At 39.5% G+C, this 22,121-nt stretch overlaps 1 protein-coding gene across 6 annotated transcripts in view; it reads left to right on the top strand.

Annotated features, from left to right (window-relative positions):
• Positions 1 to 521: 521 nt before the first annotated feature.
• Positions 522 to 22,121, top strand: part of CCDC171 (coiled-coil domain containing 171) — a 155,406-nt gene continuing 133,806 nt past the window's right edge. For 4 of the 6 annotated variants that reach the window (XM_052776448.1, XM_052776446.1, XM_052776447.1 and 1 more), the window contains exons 1-6: positions 680 to 932; positions 3,359 to 3,542; positions 7,318 to 7,456; positions 11,126 to 11,300; positions 14,196 to 14,377; positions 20,067 to 20,213. In XM_052776448.1, coding sequence (XP_052632408.1) covers positions 3,433 to 3,542; positions 7,318 to 7,456; positions 11,126 to 11,300; positions 14,196 to 14,377; positions 20,067 to 20,213 — 753 coding nt within the window. In that variant the 5' untranslated portion in view covers positions 680 to 932; positions 3,359 to 3,432. Of the gene's footprint in view, positions 933 to 3,358; positions 3,543 to 7,317; positions 7,457 to 11,125; positions 11,301 to 14,195; positions 14,378 to 20,066; positions 20,214 to 22,121 lie in introns of all 6 variants that reach the window. The other 2 variants (XM_052776450.1, XM_052776451.1) reach the window with 2 other exon arrangements.

The raw sequence follows: 22,121 nt of genomic DNA, 5'->3' as shown, positions 1-22,121 counted from the left end.
CCGCGCAGGCCGCCGCCGCGAGGGAGCGGGCATCGCGCCTCCTCTTGCCCAGAGGGCCGGAGCCGCGGCCGGGCGGCGCTCCCGCGCCCGGCCCGCCGGAGGGACCCGGAACGACCGCCGCCGGCCGCAGCTGCGCGCGCCGCCCCGCGCATGCGTGGCGCCCCGCCCGCGCCGAGCGGCGGCGTTGCCGGGGCTCTCGGCGGGCTCAGCCGCGCGCCGCCGCAGCCGGAAGTCGCCGTTGGGAAGGCCCGGCGCGCGGCGGGGCGGGGCCGCGTCCTTCCCTCCGGGCCCTAGCGACGGCGCGGCCCGCCGGCGGCCGCGGACAGGTGGGACAGAACTGGACTGGACCGGACCGGCGCCGGCGGTGGGGGGGCGGGGGACGGCGGTTTCGGCGGGACGGGCGCCTCACGCACGGCTCGGGGGTGCCGCGGCCGCGTCCGGCGCCTCCGGCAGCCGCCTGCCGCGGCGGTGCGGCACCGTTAGCCCTTCTGGCCGCCCGCCGGCGGCGGCACGCTGCCTGGTGCGCAGGCAGGGCGGCGGGAGGGCCGCGTGGCCGTTCCGCCCGGCACCGGCAGGCCGTCGGCGGTCGGTGGACGGAGTGCCCGGCCGTGGCGACGGAGCTTCGTGCTCACTTCTCGCTGGCGGCGGTCTTTGGGCGGCTGCCGCCCTGCCCTGAGCTGCCGCCCTGCCCTGAGCTGCCGCCCAGCCCGAGGCTCCCGCCGGCCCTTTCCCGTCAGCCGCCGGCACGCTGCACGTCACTTCGGCCTGCCAGGTACACCGGCGGAGCCACTGGTACAGAGTGCGCTTAAACCAGTGACGTCTTTGGTGTAAGCGTAGTGAAGTGATGCTGTTGCTTTGATTTTTAGCTTGCATAAGATTTTTGGTCTACATTAATGAAAATCTAGTGCTTCTTTCGGCTGAAACAACTGCTGGTGAGTTTTTTAGGTCCCAGCGCAGATACCTTAGTTATACCTGGCTTTGTATGATCTAAAGTAGTACATCTTGAGATCATAGTTAGATTTATTTTGAGTAGTCTCAACCACAGAATGGTTTGTGTTGGTCCTTCAAAAATCATCTCGTTCCAGCCCCCCTGCCATGGGCAGGGACACCTTCCACTAGACCAGGTTGCTCAAAGCCCCATCCAGTCTGGCCTTGAACAATTCCAGGGATGGGGCATCCACAACCTCTCTGGGCAACCTCTTCCAGTGGCTCACCACCCTCCCAGTGAAGAATTTTTTCCTAGTATCTATTCTAAATTAATGGCCTTGCTGAAGTTAGTTAAGTGTATTCAGAAGTTCATGAGGTGAATATGATACGAGTTTTGTAGGGAGCATCTGTCAAACATATTAAGTCCTCAAACAAACACTTATACTTAGGGGGCTCCTATGAGCCATTCCATGCCACTTGAATGCTTTTTTTTTTGGTAGGTGAAATAGCATGCTTTTGGAATGCATTCATTTGTGTGCTAATAAACTAGCTATTGATATATATTTTAACAGAGGAATGTTGCATATTCAAAACTACTACCATTCCCAGAAAACGTTCTTTAGATTTTTTTTTTTCTTCCCCCTCTATGTGACTTAAGAGCAATTTCGGGAAGTTTTAAAACTGCAGAATGATGTGGATGTGACAGTACATTTTGATTATGTTTTGAGACTAACATTTTTTTCTACTGTTCATTATGAGATTTTTGGTGTAGGTTGCAGTAAAGCTTAAAAGTGTGGTATGAAAAACTAGTTTGTCAGTGTTCAGACCTACATCTTAGTGTGAAAATTTGGCACAATTGATAGAGGTATAGTTTCTCATACCCTGATACCACAAATTTTTTTATTCAAGTAATTGATCTTTGTTGAGTACAATACTACAGATACTCTGTCAGGATTGTTCTTCTCTCATGTAAAGTTGGAGTTTTTAGTTTGCAAGTTACTAATAATTTAATGGGCCTTAACATGTGCCTAGCAATTGTGCCACAGACTTGTCTATACTTTGAAAATGAGGTCTTTGACTATTTTCTCAGTTGAGACGGAAAGAAAGCTGTGTTACTTTCTCTAGGAGTGTGAGTGACAGTTGTATGGTAGTTATGTGTTTTGAGGCTTAGGAACACATGTGCCAAGGTGAATTCTGATGGGTAGATCTTAAAAATCACAAATGATACATCTAAATATTCTTTGTTAACAAACCGAAGCAAACTTAACCTTCATTGTACTTTTCTTCCCATATTACTCCACTTGATTTTGAAGATACTTTGGAGTAACTGCGTGTTTGAATATAAAGCAGTATCATAACCCCGGGCACCAGTTGTTATGCTTTTCTGTAAAAAAAAAAAAAAAAGTTTTTAGAAATAATAGGTTTATTCTTGCTGCATGTTTTGTTAAAATTACAGTTTGAAGCAGAAATGCGTTTTTTCTTCTTCAGATTTCTAGATTATTAGCTACTGGAACAAACAAGATCAGCTTATGTTTAATGTATTACATCAAGTACTTCTGTGTTCAGTCCAATGGAAATAGATTGTGGCAAACATGTGGCTGCAAGCCAGAGATGATAAAGATGGAGTCCAGGCTAGTTTCTTGGTTTGGACTTTAGTGTGGATGTCCATCTGCTGTGGAGTTCAAAAGCAAACCTTCATAGCTCATTAATCTTCACTGTTGAATACAGCTTATTCTTTATATTACCTTGCTTTAATTAATGGAAAGAACTCATAAAAGAGTTTGCTATTCAACTTGAAGGGGTTTTTTTAAGGTCGATGTTATAAATATGTTATCTGTATTGATTTCTTTTTATGAGTAACACTAAATTAGTGAGCTTCTTCTAAAGGTGAGCTGAGTAATAGTTTAATTTAGTATTCCTCCTGTATACCCCTAAATATTGCTGATACATCTAATACAATAAAAATACATTCAAGTAGAAGGTTCCAGGTTTATGAAGCAGTTGGAAGACTTGCTATGTTAAAGACTGCTATTAGACAGCAAACCTTGGATATTGACCTGCTACAAAAATCATGGTACATGCATTTATCTCCCTTAGAATTATTTTGAAGAGAGATGGAGTTTGTCATCCTCTCAGGAGAATAGAGAATGTAGGGAAACAATCTGTGCAAACTTAACATTATGTATTGACATCCTTCTGAAAACCCTGGCAGTGGATATTCTACAATTTTTTTAATTTTTTTTTTGTCTACGATATTCAAGTTTAGTTGACTAGCAGGACAATCCTCTTTGTTGACTAAAACTGATGTCACATTACAGTTGGTGATAATTGTTCACATGACATAGTAGTAACACTGTTTGGTGAGTGTTCATGAGTGTTAACAAATGATTCTTCTATTATGTTGCCAAATAAACTAAAGCATTTGTTACAGGTTTTGTTACAGGTTTTAATGTTTTTGCGATATGGAAAAGAATAATCTTTGAAACTTGTCAAGTAGAAGTATATATGGTCAAAGAAGATGTTCATTCTCCAGAGTTTATAGACTTAAAAAGCTGCATATTGGACATCATGAGTTTGTCATCTCCAGTCAGCTACGCTGTCACAGAAGCTAAATGGTGAGCTCCACTTCTGTATTTTTAAGTCTAGTAATATGGTTCATGTTTTTGTGGTTTATTTTCTAGATCCCTGAAATTATGTAATTCAGACTGAAGAAGAACCAGATATGGTGTGGTACGTGCAAGCTGTGCCATGTCAATATAGTCACTACATGAAAAGGTTTACTTGAAGGCATGCGTACTGGCCATCTGATGTGCAAGAATTCTCACACGACTGTAGGAATCATGACTTAGAGATAGAGGGAGTTCCAGTCTGCAGTTAGGATCGGTGATCTGGAGTTACAGAATGCTTTTCTGCATTAGCTGAGGTGGTAGAGGTCGGCCTTAAGTCTTGCACGTGGCTCTTATTTTTATAACCTGATATGTCTTTGATCTTTGGCACAATTAAAGTAAGCTTTAATTCATTCTGTTTGTCGTGGCTGTGAGAGCTATTTGGCACTATTTGAAGTCTGATAATACAAACCTGCCAATTATGTAGGAACAGCAAAATTCCACAAATATGATCTTTGGTTAGGAAATCAGACTGCAGACTACTCCTTCAGCTGGGAAAGTTTAGCAAAATTCCACTGCTGTGTAATAAATGAAAGAAAATTTCTCTCTGTTAAAAAATGACTCTACGTTTTCTGCTAGATGTGGAAGAAAAGCTAGTGAAAAACTTTTTCTGCAATGTGCTATGTTCACTGTAACTAGCTGACTTTTGAAGTGCATGTGAGTTTAAAGTTTTTGAGTTACAAAAAGTCATTCTGCAATGTAGGACTCAAAAGCTATTTCACCTGCTTATATGCTTTCTTGAAGAATCTTAAAGTACTAATAAAAACGGTGTCTTAGATAAAAGCTGTAGGTAAAATACGTGTTTTAGTTCAAAACCAATGATCGATGAACTATTAATATATAAAAATGGAAGTACAAAGCATTCTCTGAATTCCTGTTAGACTGCAAATCATACGTGCTGTGAAACTTTCCAGCGATTTTTTTTTTTTTGTGGATTTGTCTTTGATTTAAGCTTCTGAGAGCTATATGCTTTTAGCACTTCTACTTGTAATATGAATATGGAAGGAAGAATCTCTTACAACAGGTATTACGAAGCTTTCATAAAGTACTGTGTGTGCTGGTGATGCTGTGATGATGAAATATCACAGAAATAAGAATTCTTATGGACAATCACTATTTTATTTGAAAACGTTTAAGTAGACAAAATAATGAAGTGGTTAACATAGTAATGTTCCCTTGTTTTATTTTGTTTTTTTTTAAAGTGGCTGATTCAATTTGGTTCTATACTAAGAACAAAAATAGGGTTTTCTGCTTTATGTATTTGATTTTTAAGTAATGGCATTGTGAGTTTAGAAGCTGTGCAGAAAATGCTATTTTAAAAAGGTGTTTAATGCTTTTTTTCCCAGTAGTTACTGTTGTGCCTTAGTGCTTTTACGCACTTTTCATTTCTATGATGTCCCTAATTTGCTATTACTTGTGATGTTCTGTAACTTGTTTGTGGTTGGTTTTTTTTTTTCCACTGGTCCAGTTAAGCAGAACAGTTAATCACATAGTTAAATTTTCTTCTGAGTAAGTTTTATTGTGTAGATCTCTATTGTGCTCTTTTTTTTTTTTTCCTGGATAATTAATAAAGGAGTTGGAATGAACAGTTTTCATGAAAGCTGATTGCCATACAAACCAATGTCATTTGCTTAAGAGATTTAAAGGTGGTTTTTTATTTACTCTACAAAAAGTACTCATTCCCTTGTTTACATTCAGTGTGCTCTCCATGCAAGAAGTATTAAATATCACCAGGTTTAAAGAAGCAAGACGACCTCCCTGCTGCCCGCAAACTAACAAAATCATTACCCTTTCCATAACCCTTGTTTCTTTGCCCTAGTCCTCCCCAGTTTTCAGTCTGGGTTCTGTTTTAACCTGTGCCTTGCTAACTTTGGTGCTGCCTGGCCTTTAGCTATCTGTAGTTGAGATTGATACTTCTTGCATCATCTCTGAATAAGTTGACTTGCCTTTCTTTCATCTGTGTTTTTCCCAGCCACGGAAAAATAAAGGTCTCCCAAACCTATTATCTGATGCCCACAAACAAGCTTTTATACAGTTTACAGGTACTCTGGCTGTTCATATCCTTCTTTCCTGCTTGACTTACCACTATATCTTCTTATTGCAGTGGCTAGGAGTTGCATAAAATAATGATACGTGATTTTACTTACCTTGTTTCTGACCTGTTGCCCTTTCAGTTATGTTGGTTCCTTTGGGTATGGCTCCCATAGTAAACATTGAAAGCTAATAATGTGCCTGTGGTTTTCTTGCAGTACATGCAGGTTTTAATGGTCCTTATCTCCTACATTTATTAAATACATAAAACGTGTTAAGCACATGGCACCCTGTGGTACAATTACAGAAGATGTACAATTACAGATGTCATACAATTACACTGATCTCATAGATGAAGTCCATCTTGTTTTTAAAAGGAAGTAGACTTAGTATTTATGAAATTATAAAATATTTATAGGCTGCAGCTAAAAACCTGCAATTTCATCCTTTGTTATTAGTAATGTCTTTAAAGGCAACACTTAATCTAAATTACTGTTCCCCTTGTTGATGATGTTTGTGCCTTTTTTGCTAGTCAGCTTCTGTGAGAAAACATGTATTTCATCAAGTAGAGTTCTCAGTCATGGAAAATCTTAATGGTGCACAAGCCTAGGAGTAAAGTCGTCATTTTTTTATTTAGAAAGAACAAATAATTAAATCCTGGTAGACTGTCATTTCTGTAACTAATACTTAAGACTTCATGTAGACAAAGGTAAGCTATTTTAATATTTTCAGTTCTGTATGAAATGATGCCAAATTTGTTGTTAATTTAATCATGTTTCTTTTTACAATATATTTTATACTTAGTGGTCCTGACGACTTGTGCTTTTGTGTGGAGCAACTAATTATTGCAGCCAGTCTTATATATATAAAAGAATGTGAAAGCTGACATATATAAAATAATGTGAAAACTGATTTTTAACTCCTGAAATCATTCAAATGTTGCCCGGTTTGAAGTTACAATAATTGCACATAAGATTATTAAACTAGTTCATTTTAATTAAATATGTGTTTTTATACTGATTTTTCATTCTACATATAAAAGCTTGTTTTGATTATTTTAATATTGCTTGTGATGCTCAGGGGCTGATCCTGCTAACTGCCACGTAGATTTTCTTTTAACTGAAGTAGTGGAAATGAAGATAGAGGTTATTTTAGAGGACTAGACCTTTAATTTGTACTGTGTTTGCTTGTGTGTAGTTTAAATGTATATATCTTTGAATAAAAAATGTGGAAAAGTGATTTTTGTTCCACATATGTGCATTTGTTTCATGACAGAGGTGGTTTTGAGACGGTAATGCATGTTAAAAAATGAGCCTTACTGCAGGATGCAAACAAAACTTGCTAGTCATTTTAAGTGATTGGAATGATGTTTTTTAAACATCCTGAAAGTTTATTGAATCAGTAATAAAGATAATGAAAAATAATAAAAAACATGTTATGCTTAAATCAACTTTAGGAAATCCGAAGTGCATATCTGTTTTAAGTTTCTGCTGCTACATCTCTTATATCTTGCACAATAAGCAATTCTGTATAACCCTCTTTTCAAACAGCAATAGTGTGATGACAATTGCATGGTGTAGTTTTACTTAAGTGAATGTTTAGAACTTTGGGCTCACAATATGATCATTGAAATAAGGGAACATTAAAACTTAAAAGGTATACTTACTTTTTTGAAAACATTCATATTTTGCAGCTTACATAATGCCAAGTGTGAGTCACAGTTACTACAAAATAGCAATGAATCAGAATTGGATGCTGCTGAAGATCTGAGAAGGAAACTCTATCAAGCTAAAAAAGAAAAATTAGATTTAACCATTAAACACAATCAAGAAGTAAGGACTTTTTTGTTTGCTTTATTTAACTCCTGGAATAAATGCAATCTTGTTTCGTTAAAACAATACTCTTGTGTGGTGTATCAAAAGCACAGTCATTAGCTGAAAAATAACAAGGTGGCACTGTACAGACCTCTCATACCTGTTCATAGGAGCTCTTAGCACCTCTGCTGGCATTGTTAATAGTTAAAGTTGCACCAAGCAGAGTGCAAATTTTCTTCAGGGAAAGGAGTCACTGCCACTACCAGTAGTTTGTTAGATAAAATTGCCTGGTGACACAATACATAAAGGCCACAGCTTGAATCTAGTCTCATAAAAAGATCTTATTTAGTTCTTATTTATATTTTTTTGCAGGGTATTAAAGTGTCATTTTAATTCTGCAGAAATCATTTGCAATTCATAAACCTAGTACAGTATTTTTGTGTGTGTGTACAGCAAATCTAGCTGGGATAACCTTTGGTGGTCTTGCAATGTCTCAGCTTGTGCAAATTTGCAGTTTTCAGTAACTATAACAATGTATAACGTACAAATGTAGTGATGTGTTTGTCAATAACTTCAGACATGTTAATGAGAACTTCATTCGTAGGGAAATAGTTTACCTGCATTACAGAGGTTTTCCCTGATGCTGTTGTAGCGAATTAGTATTGAAATGAAATAGTAGTAAGAAAATACTTAATCTTTTCTTTAGCTTGAATATCAGCTTTCGCACTAGTATATATAAGAAAAGGTGGGCACTGAGTACAGCAGTAGTTGGAATCGGCTTCAGATTTGTTGCTACTAGGAACACTTCCCACACTTGCTAATGCCAATCTGGCAGTTGATATCCTGGTTTAAACTGCTGGTGCAGAAGGATTGTTACTACTATAGGTAACAATTCTGCCCTTAGCAGTTTGCTAGGGGCAGTTGATGTGGGTGCTCATTCATCTGTTTTGCACTAAATCCAGCCAATAAACCAAGTTTGTTGTTCCATATCCATTTATTTATTGGGGTGTATACCCAAATTAAGACATTCCTGCTTTTCCCACAATGACTTGCTCTTGTGCTGCAGTTAATTTGTTATTTTCTCATTGCCCCATCAACTGTGGGGTGATTGATTGTTTAAAAATGGATCCCTGGTATTAATCTGGATTTTAAAAAAACCCAAGCAAACCACCTCTTACATTGAGAATTTGAAAGCTGGAGGTCCACAAGGATCTTCTGCACCATTTTGCTGTTGTGGTTTGCACCACAAAATCAGATTGCATTTTAAGTAGATAAACTACTTGAGAGACTGTTTTTTTTTTTCCCCTGTCCATTTATTGTATAGTTACAGATAATGAAAGTGTGCAAGTTACCTACATGCATTACCTATTACTGAAGTCAAGGGACTACTTTATAGATGTTCTGAAGAAATACATATTTTACTTTCCACCTTCTGGTGTTGAAATAGCTTGAACTTAATTTTCTGGACCCAGTTTTTGGCAGCAAGGAATAGACTATGTTTCCTAATCTGGATAAGATCACTTTTTGAAGCATTTTCTATTCTTTGTTGTCTGTTAAATTTAATAGCATTCTGTTTGACTACTGAACATTATTGGACTGAATTTTATGTTCATATGTATACTTGTGAGTTACTACATGTCTGATAGTCTAGCATCCTAACATGACTGTTTCTCCAAGTGTTAAATTTAAAGAAAGTTACCAGAAAATTGCCTATGGAATACAATGTTTCTGTTGCTGCAGATTTTCCTTTGGAGCAAAGGAACATAACAGTATGATGACTTTTATTTCCTTAAGATAGTGTGTTTTTGGAAGAATAGAGGGGTATGTTTAAGGTACATGAAAGTTATCCAGGAATGTCCTGGTGTTGGCTGGGATAGAGTTAATTTTGTTTCCAGTAGTTGGTATAGTGTTATGTTTTGGATTTAGTATGAGAATAATGTTGATAACACACTGATGTTTTCAGTTGTTGCTGAGCAGTGTTTATACTAAGTCAAGGATTTTTCAGCTTCTGATGCCCAGCCAGCAAGAAGGCTGGAGGGGCACAAGAAGTTGGGAGGTGTCGTGGTTTAAGCCCAGCCAGCAACAAAGCACCAGGAGGCCGCTCACTCGCTGCTTCCCCCCGCCCCCCCCCTCCCCCCCCCTCCCCCCCCCCCCCCTTGGGATGGGGAGGAGAAAATATAAAGAAAAGCTTGTGGTTTGAGACAAGGACAGGGAGGGATCACTCACTAGTTATGGTCACGGGCAAAAACCAGACTAAACTTGCTGAAAAAAGCAAAATCAGTGTGGTGCCAATCAAATCAAAGCAGGATAATGAGAAATAAAACCAAACATTAGAGCACCTTCCCCCCCACCCCTGCCTCCTTCCTGGTCTCAACTGCAATCCCAGTTTTCTCTACTGCCTCCTCCCAGCAGTGCAGGGGGACGGGGAATGGGGGTTGGGTCAGTTCATCACACTGTTGTCTCTGCTGCTCCTTCCTCCTCAGGGGCAGGACTCCTCACTCTTCCCCTGCGCCAGCGTGGGGTCCCTCCCACGGGAGACGGTGCTCCATGAACTTCTCTAACGTGAGCCCTTCCCACGGGCTGCAGTTCTTCATGAACTGCTCCAGCATGGGTCCCTTTCTGTGTGCTGCAGTCCTTCAGTCACAGACTGCTCCAATGCGGGCTTTCCCGTGGAGTCACAGCCATCTTGGGGGGCATGCCCCTGCTCTGGCGTGGGCTCCTCCCCGGGCTGCAGGTGGGCATCTGCTCCCCCGCTCCCCTCCATGGGCTGGGGGCGACAGCCTGCCGTCTCACCACGGGCTGCAGGGGCATCCCCTCCTCCAGCGCTCCTCCTCCCCTCCTTCTGCACTGACCTCGGTGTCTGCAGAGGGGTTCCTCTCACATTCTAATCCCCCTACTCACTGCAGGTTCCCCGTCTTAAATCTGTTCTCCCAGAGGCGCTACCACTGTCGCTGATGGGCTCGGCCTGGGCCAGAGGCGGGTCTGACATGGAGCCAGGGAAGCTTCTAGCAAATTCTCACAGGAGCCACCCCTGTAGCCCTCTCCCCTGCTACCAAAAGCCTGCCACACAAACCCAAAACAGGAAGGGACACAGCCAGGACAGCTGACCCAAACTGGCCAAAGGGGTATTCCATACCATGTGATGTCATGCCTAGTAGAGAAACCAGGGGGATGGCGGGGGGAGTTGCCTGGGGCTGGGGTGGGCAGATTGCTGCTCGGGAACTAACTGGGCATTGATTGGCAAGTGGTGAGCAATTGCATTGTGCATCACTTGTCTTGTATATTCCAATTCTTTTGTTATTATTGTCACTTTTTTATTATTATCATCACTATTATTATTTTCTTCCTTTCTGTCCTATTAAACTGTCTTTATCTCAACCCATGAGTTTTACTTTTTTTTTTCCCACTGATTGGGGGGTGAGCGAGCATTTATGTGGTGCTTAGTTGCAGGCTGGGGTTAAACCACAACAAGGAATAGGAACAGTTTGCATAGAAAACAGTAGAAGTACTTAAAATCTGCATAAATGTGCATTTCCAAGACTATATTTCAAATTCAAGTGGAATAAGAAGGCAGCTGTAAATGCAATTCAAAATATCTTTTAAAAATATTCTGTAGGTATATTTCTGTAACGTGCATTTTTTCAGAGGACCATTGTTGCCAGTTTTCTGAAACAATTTGTTTTCTAGCTGTCCAACTGTGAAAGCCAGATAGTCAAATTACGGTCGGAAATTGAGAAAGGAGAGGCTCTTCGACAAAGTCTGGAGTATGAACTGGCAATTGCCAGAAAAGATGCTCGTCTGAAAACATATGCTGCAGAAGAGGAGTTAAGTGATGCAAAAAACAAACTTGCGGAACTGCAAGGTAAGTTTCAAAAAAAGCAAACATGGAACAAAGGCTAAGTCAGTTCCAAGTCAGGAAGACAAGTGAGAAGCAGTGACTTAATTAAATTTTCTAGTTATTGCTGTTTTTCTTGGATCGCTCTTATCTTTCCTGTCTCTTATCCATCTGCTTTTGTAAACTCATAGGAGTTTACAAAACTCCTGCTGTTGCATGTGTGAATTAAAACTAACCTGCTAAACCTATCAATGCTCTTTCCTCTTGCCTTTTACCTTCTGTTGTTCCCTGTTTCACTGCTGTCCTTGGACAGAATTTTAATTGTGGTGGCTGTCTGCACATCCTGGTTGTCACTATGTCCAGCAGTTCTTTTCCATTTCAGGGAAAAAAAGAGAAAGTCCATTCCTGTTCATTTGTTTGCACTATTTCCAAGAAGTTTTTTCCAGAGGTTCTCATCATGCTGCTTCTTTCTTTCATCTTTTCAAAGGTTTCAATTGTTGTCATTGCTCATGTCTGGTTGCTATTCTTCTTATCATCCTTGTTTCTCTTTTTTTAGGTAATGGAACATGTATGTTATGACAGTAGTATGTGGAAGGGAAGGTTTTTACCTAGACATTTTTTCCCTACTAGTTTTGTATTCAGAAACTCAGATTTCCTTGTTCTTCCTCAACAGAGAGAGATTTCTCATTCTTTCAAGTAAGTGAGGTGCATTTTTAATTACTTAAGTAAGTATGGTACTTTTTTAGTCTAGTGTAGGAGATGTATTTGTGAGTGTGCTGAACCATTAATGTTCCATGAAGACTGCTCGTTCTGGAGATTTTATCCGTTGAAGAATGAAAGGAGACTTGGAAACTTACAAATACTTAAAGTACCAGGTGTTTTTTAAGATAATTAGAAAGCTGAACTTTTCACTCATTTGGAGAACACATAAGATTTTTGTTTTTTGGTTTTTTTTGTTTTTTTTTTTTTTTTTTGGATTGCAAACTGGGAGAAGGCATTTTTTTCCCCTTTGGAAATTCTGTGATTGCAAGCTGAAGACTTGAACTGCTAGTTTCTCACTTAGAGGAAAGCTATGTTTCATTCTGTGTATGCTCACTTTACTGCTAGTTTGCTTGCCAATTTAGGAACAGTGTGTGTGTGTATTTTAAAATACTTTAATTTTCATTTTGTGATTCACTTTATTATTCAGAAAACTCATTGGCTGCTGTATTGGGCCCAGCTGGCAGGTGTCATTGGTACATGTGGGTCTGCAGGGCAACCTGTGTGGGAGCAAAGAGGTCTGGGCCTGCCCAGAGCTGGTCCCGGCCAGCTCCACAGCGGGCAAACCCGCCCAGCGCTGCGCACCAAACCGCCCACTGGAGAGTGTGTGGTGCATCTACCAAAATGTGTTTCAGAAAGGGTGGTAAATGCCAAGAGGAAGAGAAAAAGAAGAAGAGAAACAGCAGGAGAGACAGGAGCAGAGCAGCAGTCTGAGGAGGGGCTGGGCCGAAGTAGTGACTGCCCATGCAGGCACCAGGAGGCAGGACGCGGAAGGGACTGTTGCTGATGGAGGACCCACAGCACAGTGAGCCCAGTCTGCTGTGCTGCCTGTCACCTTCATGAAGGGACTGGGCTACCATGTGGTGATGGGACTGGAGAACGAAAAGGGGATAGGATAGGTTTTGCAGTGGGATGTTTTCCTAAATGTGTGTGTGTGTCTGTGTGTGTTAGTTTCTTTCAATAGCAGAATCAGGAATTAGAAGTCTGTTAACTGTTACATTGGTTGAAATTTCTTAAACTGTTGGTTTTTTTTTTTTCCTGTGACAGGTGCCAAAGAAGTCAAATAGTCATGGTGTTGCTTCTCAATTATTTTGCTGTTTATAACTTACTGCTTGTTTTCCCATGTCACTTGGAGCCTTCCTCACCTCATTTGGTGCTTTGATGTGACCCTGACTTAGCTCCTTGGTCAGAAGGCCTTATTTGTAGCTTGGCCTGTTCAGTATTTCCTCCAAATTGTTTTTCTGCTGTTCTCACTGAGGCTTAACTTTCTGCTGTCTGACAGTCCTCTCCCATCATTGCGTCCACTGATTTATGTCATCTTAATGTGCCTCTTCTGTTATTTTTATCCTTCTCAAACAGGGAAGAAACTTCAGAAAACTGGGATGAATTTGAAATAAAAATCTGTTAGAAAGTGGTTATCACTTAAATGCCAATGTAGGTAGTTGTACTCAGCAAAATGAAAAGCCGATATAAAGTACTTTCATCTGAAAGCCAGTTTGTAAAATAAAGCAAAGTTACTGGTCAAACTGCTTAAATAAATAGGCGTAAGTAACAAAGCTTTCTGCAGCATTTAAGCTTTCACAGAAGAGTATATACAGTGTTCCCCTATCTCAAGGCATTTAGTGTGCTGAAGATTTAAATCTCTTGAGCAGCAGTAAATTTCCTTGGAAAAGTTAAGTCTTTGCTCAGTAGCCCAACCTGCCTTATGTTTTCCTATAGTCCCTTTCATGGGGCAGGTGCCTATCTTTACTGTCACTTAAACTAAGCTCAAAATTAATTGATACAGACTAATACCTACATCAAATAAACATTGGCAAATAAGCTGGGCAAATGTTGTAGAAATCTGAAATTAAGTCCTCCATGCTATAGAGACCTCACATGAAAGAGTTACCTCAAGTTTTTATTCTTTTCCCAGAGGAGAAGAGTTTTAATTTATAAAAATCTCTAAAGCATTCCTATGTCTTTGTGTGAAAGGTGCTATAAGACCACAATATTTAATTGTTTCTTTGTAGTGAAGGTCGTGCTTTCTGGTGCTGGAAGTGTTACTGTTGCAATGTTCCACAAGATATCACAATACACAGAAAAATTGACAATCATTACACCTTTTTTTTCCGAACATGCTTTGCAGTGCTACATGTCTTCTTCCTCTTTTTCTATACACAGTATTGAATGAAAAACTTCAGCAGAAAGTGGCAGAGAGTGAGAAAATGTTTCATATTGCTCAGCAGAAGTGGAAAGAACAACAACAAAGGCTTGCAAGTGAGAAGGATGATATCCGCAGAACTTGCAACAGTGAATATGAATTGCTTCTTAAGGAAAGAACCAAACTAGAAAGTGTTTTGCAGGTATGATATTTTAATAGTTGAAAAGTTGCATAAGATGATGGCTGGAACTTTTCTGGTGCAAAGTGTGTGGTGGGTTGGGGTTGTTCTGGTTTAGGGAAAAAAATCCCCCAAATACCTAAACACTGCAGAATACTTCTGAAGAATATAGCTTTATAAAGTTACACTTACTGTGTCACAGTATTTCTTGCTTTGATGGAATATGTTGTGGCTGATTTTCATGGTAAACACCTAAACCAAGTTACCAGTGCACAGTGGTAGTGAGGCCCATTTGCACTGTTGTGCAAAGCTGAGTTAGTAAAATTGGGGGCACCCAACACCTAGCTTCTGACTCCATTTGCCTCTTATCTCCCCCAGTCTGACATCTAATAGCCTGTAAACACGAAAATCATTTGTATAATACAGACACTGCACACTGTCAGGGAGCTCAAACAGTGGTGATGGCATTTCCAGCTGTGCATTGTACATTATGAAATGTACACATTGAAAAATGTGTACACATATGAAAAATGACCATTGTTGGAAATTTTGCCATTCAGTTAGGAAAAAATCATCTAATACTAAGAGTTGGCCTTATCTGTTTTAGACTGAGGGGTTTTATTCTTCAGATAACTAATTTCATTGTATTTCATGATATAAGTAATTTTCAAAGTTGAGTTGCACTGGTATGCATAAATCCCTTAGGTGTTAAATGTGTAGAAAGTAATAAAAATACAAAATTCTTTTTACACTTTTTTATACAGTCAAGCTATTCAAAACTGAATTATGTTTCAAAGAAATCTAGTAGTATTATGGTGTGGAAGTGCTGAGTTAACATACTCAATTTTTACCGGCTCCACAGGGCACAGACAATTACACAACTATAATTTAATAATTTTAAACTTTTTAATTGACAACGGAATTACCTTATATCTTAGCAATGTAATAATACCATCTGAGGAAAATCAAGAATGTATTAAGCTATAGTTATCCTTTATGCTTTTAAAGAAGTGTAGTGCAGAGGCTCTGTTAAGGCTGATAGCCATTTAGTCGTATGCATGATGTACGCAGAGAACAGAGTGGTACTAAGAGATTGACTCTCTTCTATTCAGCGAGACTTTTTTTTTTTTAATATTGCTATTTTCTTCTTTTATAGCTCCCCTTCAGATGTGGCAGACTTGTCTCAGTTGGTCTGGGCATTGGTTAAGCAGTAGAAAATTAGCCCTACTTTCTTCCTGCCTGGTCAACTCCAAGCCTGGGACAGGCCGAGACAGTGCCAAGCAGTCTTCCCAAATGACAGAAAACAGTGCTTACCTGGCAGTTTGATAGCCAACCTACCTGTTGTACTACATCATGGTGCTGTTGGTCAGATGCTATACGGCACTTGTCGGAGCAGCTCCTAAAAAAACAGGGTAGAGAGAATCCCTTAATTACATGTATTCCAAAAGTACTCTGTACTGACTCTTCAGCTGTTTGTTTGAAGGCAAGAGCTGGAAAGAGAGGTGCAATAATGAGACCCGAAGTAGAAATCAGGTAGTGTGTGGATATGTAGTGTTTCTGTGCATGGGCTGCAAAAGGAGTTGCACTCTGTTGTTACCTTAATGACCAGTAGCCCTGATGGTGGAGAAGGATCCCACTGAACTGGATCTTCTCTGAAAGGACAAAAAGTAAGTTCCCTCCTCTCCCCTCTCCCCAGTAATTTTGTGGATACATTGAACAGTGCTTTGAAGGAACAGATAGGAGAACTGTAAAGGAATAGTTAAACAAAAAAAAAAAAAAAAAGAAAAAGAGAAAGCCAGGGAAGGAGAAGGCTTCAGAGAAAAACATATGAGTTGATGGACAGGTGACACCCTAAGGTCCTCAAACCTACAGAAACATGATGCAGTTTTCATTCAAAGTTGATGCTTAAAAAAGTAGGGTTAGGTATAGGCTATGAAGAAAGCTTTTTTTTTTAAGTTGCCAGGTAAAGTAGGCTAAGAGTGCAGCTTTGGCTCTGAGTTCTGGCTAATAGTAGGCTGAGTTAGGTTGAGGAGGCTTTGGAATGGACTCATCTTCTGTTCTATACAGTGTTTTGTAGAAGCCACATTCAGTGAGTTTAATACTGTATAAAAAAAAGCAATGTTGGAGAGTTACACTCTCTCAAGTCATGTTTGGCCTCAGATTGAAGGAGCAGTGGATTACTTGGGACATAGTGTTCTCTGTCAATGGATGCGTGTTCGGAAGTAAAGGTGCAGAGGCAGGTGTTTGGTTGGTAAATTAAAGCTAGAAAATTGTCCACTCTTAAGGGAAACATGATTCACTACTAGGTGTCAACTCCTAACCTGCTTTCAGTAGTAAAAACGTTCCATTTTCCCACTTTGCTTTTGTAGCTGTTTCCCTGCCCATCACTCTAGTTATAGGTTTTATCTATAGTTATGAAATTCCAGCAAATTAAAAATACATACAAAAATGTTAAATATGGACTTTTCCAGCAAATTAAGAAAACCCATAAATAAATGTTAAATATGGACTCGACTGCCTTAGTTGTTGCTTGAAAACTTAATTGATTTAATCTTGGAATAAATATCAGAAGAATCTGGGTTTATAAATTATGACTTCAAATGTGTTCCAGTCTTCTGCATTGTGTATTTACACACCTGTTTTAAATACTTTTATAGTTATTTTGAGTTATGAAATGAAAGCTAGATAAAGTGAATTCAATTTTGGCCTTAATATGTACATAGAAATGAGATTCTAAGTGTGTATGCAAATCCTCATTGGAAAAGCTGCACTTCATGAACTGTAGTTCTGATCTTGGCTATGAAAATGCTGAGGTAGGCGTGGAAATGAAGTCAGCTTAACCTGTTGAAACGTGTTTCTAAGATAAGGAGAGAAAGTAATCCTCTGCTTTCTAACAGGTTTGCAGTGTGCTCTATTGGGTGTGCTTAGCATGCCATCCACTTCATAATAAAATATGTAGAGTTCAATAGTAAGTGCAATAGCATCACCTTGTGGTTAGTCAGAATATAATATTTCTTCACAGAATCACTCTGTTTTTCCTTAGACTACTTGTGAAATCGTGTTGTTTATACACACTTTTTAAAAAAAATCAGCCATGTTTTTCATAAGCAGATATATAGAGAGAGTAAGCATGTATATGACATGCAGGTATACATGTGTGTATATATATATTTTTTTTTTTTTTACATGGTGAAGTAGGTTTCTCTTTGAACCTTCTAAGTCCAGGTGACTGCTGGGATAGTCTTGCCCAGTTCCATACCAAGTCTGAAAAGTTTGGAGGCTTCTTTAAGATTCTGAAATCCATCCTACAACTCATATTGACTTGTGTAACAAGCTTGATGTATTCATGTCAATTTTAGTCTGATTAATGTTAACTACTATTCCAGTATCAAATGTGTTTAAGTCTTGATGTAGTATTTTCCAGCAAACTATGTATTACTGATTTCATCTGCCCTTTTCCCAGCTCACTTTTGTTAATACCTGGAAGATATACCTGGCGAGATAAATATCTCTGTATCTTTCCAGTGTGGAGAGAGTGGGAGTAATTGTGTATTTATATAAAAATGGTTAAAAATTTTTTTTAGCATGCTGATGGGAAGAAACCTGTGCATTGGCTTTATATTACAGGCAAAGTTAGAGGATTAGCTTAAATTTGGTCCATATCCAGGTATACTATTTTTGCAATACATTGATTTACTGAGGTTCCCATTTTTTTCTTCACATTTGTTTCACATACATGCTCCTTGTTATCTTTTCAGAAGATGCCAAAAAATCAAGCGATAGTGCCTGCGCATGAAAGAAAAGAGAAAATAAACTTAATTTTTCAGTTACTAATTGGTAATACTTAGCACTGTAGAAGAGCCGTAATTCCCTTAGTGTAATGTCTGAGTGGCCAAAACTTTCTACCTTAAATCTGGAGGAACTTCTAAAATTTGTTTTCCAAACTTTGGAAAAGACTAGTATTTCTTTGATCTTAATGTATAAACGTGGCTCTGTCAGACTTCAGTCTTCTGAAGAATCATTCTATATGAATAATTCATTTTCTTTTCCTCCCTGCTCTGCAGATGCCTTATGATTAGTAATTCCTAGAAATAAGATTATGTGATGTCAAAATAATAGCAGAATTGCAGACCAGCTGGTTTATTTTCATAAAATGTCTCTTGCCATGATATTGAAAAGGAGTAAATGAACAGGAGGACTTATTGTAATCTTTCTGTATTTTACACAGAAAGTAATTTTAACAAATTGGGTCTCCAAAGGTCCTCCAACTAAATCACTGGATTTATAGCTTGTTTCTGATGCTAGTTACGGAAAAGCTTATTCCTGTCCACTAGACCAAAGCTTTTCTTTTTGAAACTTCTGGGATCTCCAGCTTAACTATACACTAGACTACTGGGGGTTCATTATTTGGCTACTTTCCTCCGAGCCTGGCGTGGTGTGAATGTGGATTTTTGTAGCAGTGACTCCACAGAGCTGCTGAGTCCTGTAGTGTTAGTAATTATCCCAGCCTGTAGCTTGGTTCAACTTCTGCATGCAGAAATTGAAGTGGGGAGCAGCTTGATTATTTTATTCTACTGAGAACTTCAGAGTTCATGTAGATATTTTAAAAGTAATTAAGTTTCTAGATGGAAGAAAGTCTTTCTCAGAATAGCAGAAATGGACATTATTTAGTCTATGGGAGTAACTATTTCTAAAAATGTCAGATTCAATTTCAAGTTCTAACAATTTGTCGTGGTTTAACCCCAGCCAGCAACTAAACACCACGCAGCCGCTCACTCACTCCCCCCCACCCAGTGGGACGGGGGAGAAAATCGGGAAAAGAAGCAAAACCCATGGGTTGAGGTAAAAATGGTTTAATAGAACAGAAAAGAAGAAACTAATAATGATAATGATAAGACTAATAAAATGACAACAGCAATAATGAAAGGATTGGAATGTACAAATGATGCGCAGTGCAATTGCTCACCACCCGCCGACCGACACCCAGCCAGTCCCTGAGTGGCGATTCCCCGCCCCCACTTCCCGGTTCCTATACTAGATGGGTCGTCACATGGTATGGAATACACCGTTGGCCAGTTTGGGTCAGGTGCCCTGGCTGTGTCCTGTACCAACTGCTTGTGCCCCTCCAGCTTTCTTGCTGGCTGGGCATGAGAAGCTGAAAACTCCTTGACTTTAGTCTAAACACTACTGAGCAACGACTGAAAACATCAGTGTTATCAACATTCTTCGCATACTGAACTCAAAACATAGCACTGTACCAGCTACTAGGAAGACAGTTAACTCTGTCCCAGCTGAAACCAGGACACAATTAAAACCAGAACAAAATAGAGCAACTGTCCCTATGTTATCATTTCGTCAAATGCACTTAACTGTTTACCCCTCCATCATTCCTGTTGAGCTGGGAGAGAGAAGAGATTGGAAGAGCAGCCTTGTACTCTTTAGAGGGTAAGATTTCCTGTGGGGAATTGGCTCTGATTAGTATTACCGCAGAAGGTCATGTTCATAGTGATTTTTGAACCAACACATTTTACCTGGTGGTGAATGAAGAGCACGTCTGCTGTTGGGTAAATTGTTCTGTTGACATGTGCTAACACATTGGATTTTAATAACCTGTTCTGATGCAGACTCCATTCACAAAATATTCCTCTTTTGAACTTTTTACTATAATTCTTTATCTTAGTAAAAGCATCTTCTAATGCTTTATTATTTTTAGGAGCAGAATAACGCATTGCAAAATATGTGCAAGAAAATGAAAGATATGGAGGTGGAACACAATGATTGTACTGAGCTCCTGAGGCGCCAGGCCAATGAGCTTGAATATAGTGCTGAACGAGAGGAGCGACTTAAAAAAGAACTTGAAGTAAGGTTTTTTGATTATTGCTATTAGTCTCAACAAGCACTGACACTCTGAGCAATTTCATTTTTGAGGGATGGAATTAGGCTGTGAATTCTGTATACTGGATTAACAAAATGTTGAACATCTGTTTCGCAGAAGAGGCTGAATGGATGAATGCCACTTAGACTGTGTGCCTGACTTGAGACTGGTGTTTGAACAGCAGATGGGAAAAGGTTTATGTAAGCGTGAAGACAAGGCTAACTTTACTTTAGGAACTATGTACATTTTCCCTAACCTCTTAATTTGTCTATCTTCCTATCTTTTTTGCTTAAGAACAGATTTTGAGAATTAGTGATTTTGCAATGGAGAATCTACTGGAGCTGAGAAAGTCACCAGATGGTGTGCTAGGTAGAAAGAATAGCATACTGGAAGATCACAGTGGTGTTATGGCACCCTCTTCCTATCTAGACTTAAATGCCACAGATAGTTTTAGTTTGCCTGTCTGTTGAGTGACACCCATTGCTGAGAAGTCTCAAGTCTTTAATATCTTGTAAATGTGTCCTTTTATTAAACGGCTAGTTCTCCCCTAAATTTCAATGTTCTGTTTGTTCAGTGATAGGCTTTGTATTAACTATGTTATCTGTATGTATGGTCTGGACCAAGACTTTCTTGGTAGAACATTTGTCACTGCAGAAGAGCATGGTGACCAGATGATTCTTTATCCTGGTGTAAGTTTTCCACCAAAGGCATCTTTAAATATTTTCTACACTGAATTCTAAAGAATTGGCACTTGCGGATATTGGGAGCGCTTAAAGGAATAAGTGACATGCAGTTTTCAGTCATGCTTGTTCTCTGTTATTTTTCCCCTAAAGGCAAAAGAAGTGTTTAAAGCATTGATTGCTAGGTAGGTAGAGTGCTGCATTAAAGACAAAGTACAAAAGAAAATTCCTTCAGGGAAGAACAAAGCTCATCAACTAAAAACACTGACTTATTGACCAACAAGGTAGACTTTTGTGCCCTCAAAGAGATCTACAGGAAATCTATTGTCAGGTATTGTGAGCTGCACATATTGGCCTAGGCAGAATCACCTTCGGTTGGAAAGTGCTGCGTACTGTGAAGTTCCAATAGACCTTTTAAAAACAAAGATTTTTGCTTCCAAGAGCTTGAACAAGGGATTTTTTTGTGGCTTCATGGCTTTTAACATATTGACATAGGAATCATGAGCTGAAAGGAGGAGGAGATTTGTCTTTATAAATATTGTAATTGGGTGTACTCACTATCTGTATATTTGAAAAGGAAGCTTTTAGTTCCTAGAAAATGTGTAACTGCTATGCCATGGAGATGATTTTTATCAGGGAATGCTATCTATTAACCACAATCAGCTAAGATACTTTCATTGCTGTTTAATTTTTATTAAATTCTTTTAACTTACTGAATCTTTTAATAATGTTGTGAGAAAATGTATGTGAGATGTTCAGACTACAGAAAAATCAGTCTTGTGGTACTTTTTGTAAGTATAGCTATTTGAGCAGTGATTAAGGGAAGTATGTGATGAAACCTCTTGCATTTGAAAGCTTAAGCAAATTAGCAGAGAACCCTGTGAATAAAAAAAAAAGTCTAAGTTAGACAGCAATGTGTATGCTTTAGTCAGCTTGCATCTCACTTCACTATCTCAAAAGTAACTGCATGTGTGTATGTCTGAAAGGGTCTACAGCAATAACTTACCCATTCTATAGTTGAAGTCAAGGAGAGATTAACCAATGAGCATCTCTGAAAATACCTTTATTCTTTAAGAAGCAAAAGCACTAGATATTTTAAGCTTTCAACACTGATTACTGTAGGCAGCATTGATTACTGTAGACTTCGTACTGGATAGTGGACTCAAACTCCAGAGTTTGCGACAACAGCATCATCTACATCTTACAGGGTACC

The sequence above is a fragment of the Harpia harpyja genome, chromosome Z (assembly GCF_026419915.1).
Source record: "Harpia harpyja isolate bHarHar1 chromosome Z, bHarHar1 primary haplotype, whole genome shotgun sequence".
NCBI classification, from domain to species: domain Eukaryota; kingdom Metazoa; phylum Chordata; class Aves; order Accipitriformes; family Accipitridae; genus Harpia; species Harpia harpyja.
Note: the sequence above shows the minus strand (reverse complement) of the source record. Positions and strands in the feature narration are given on the sequence as shown.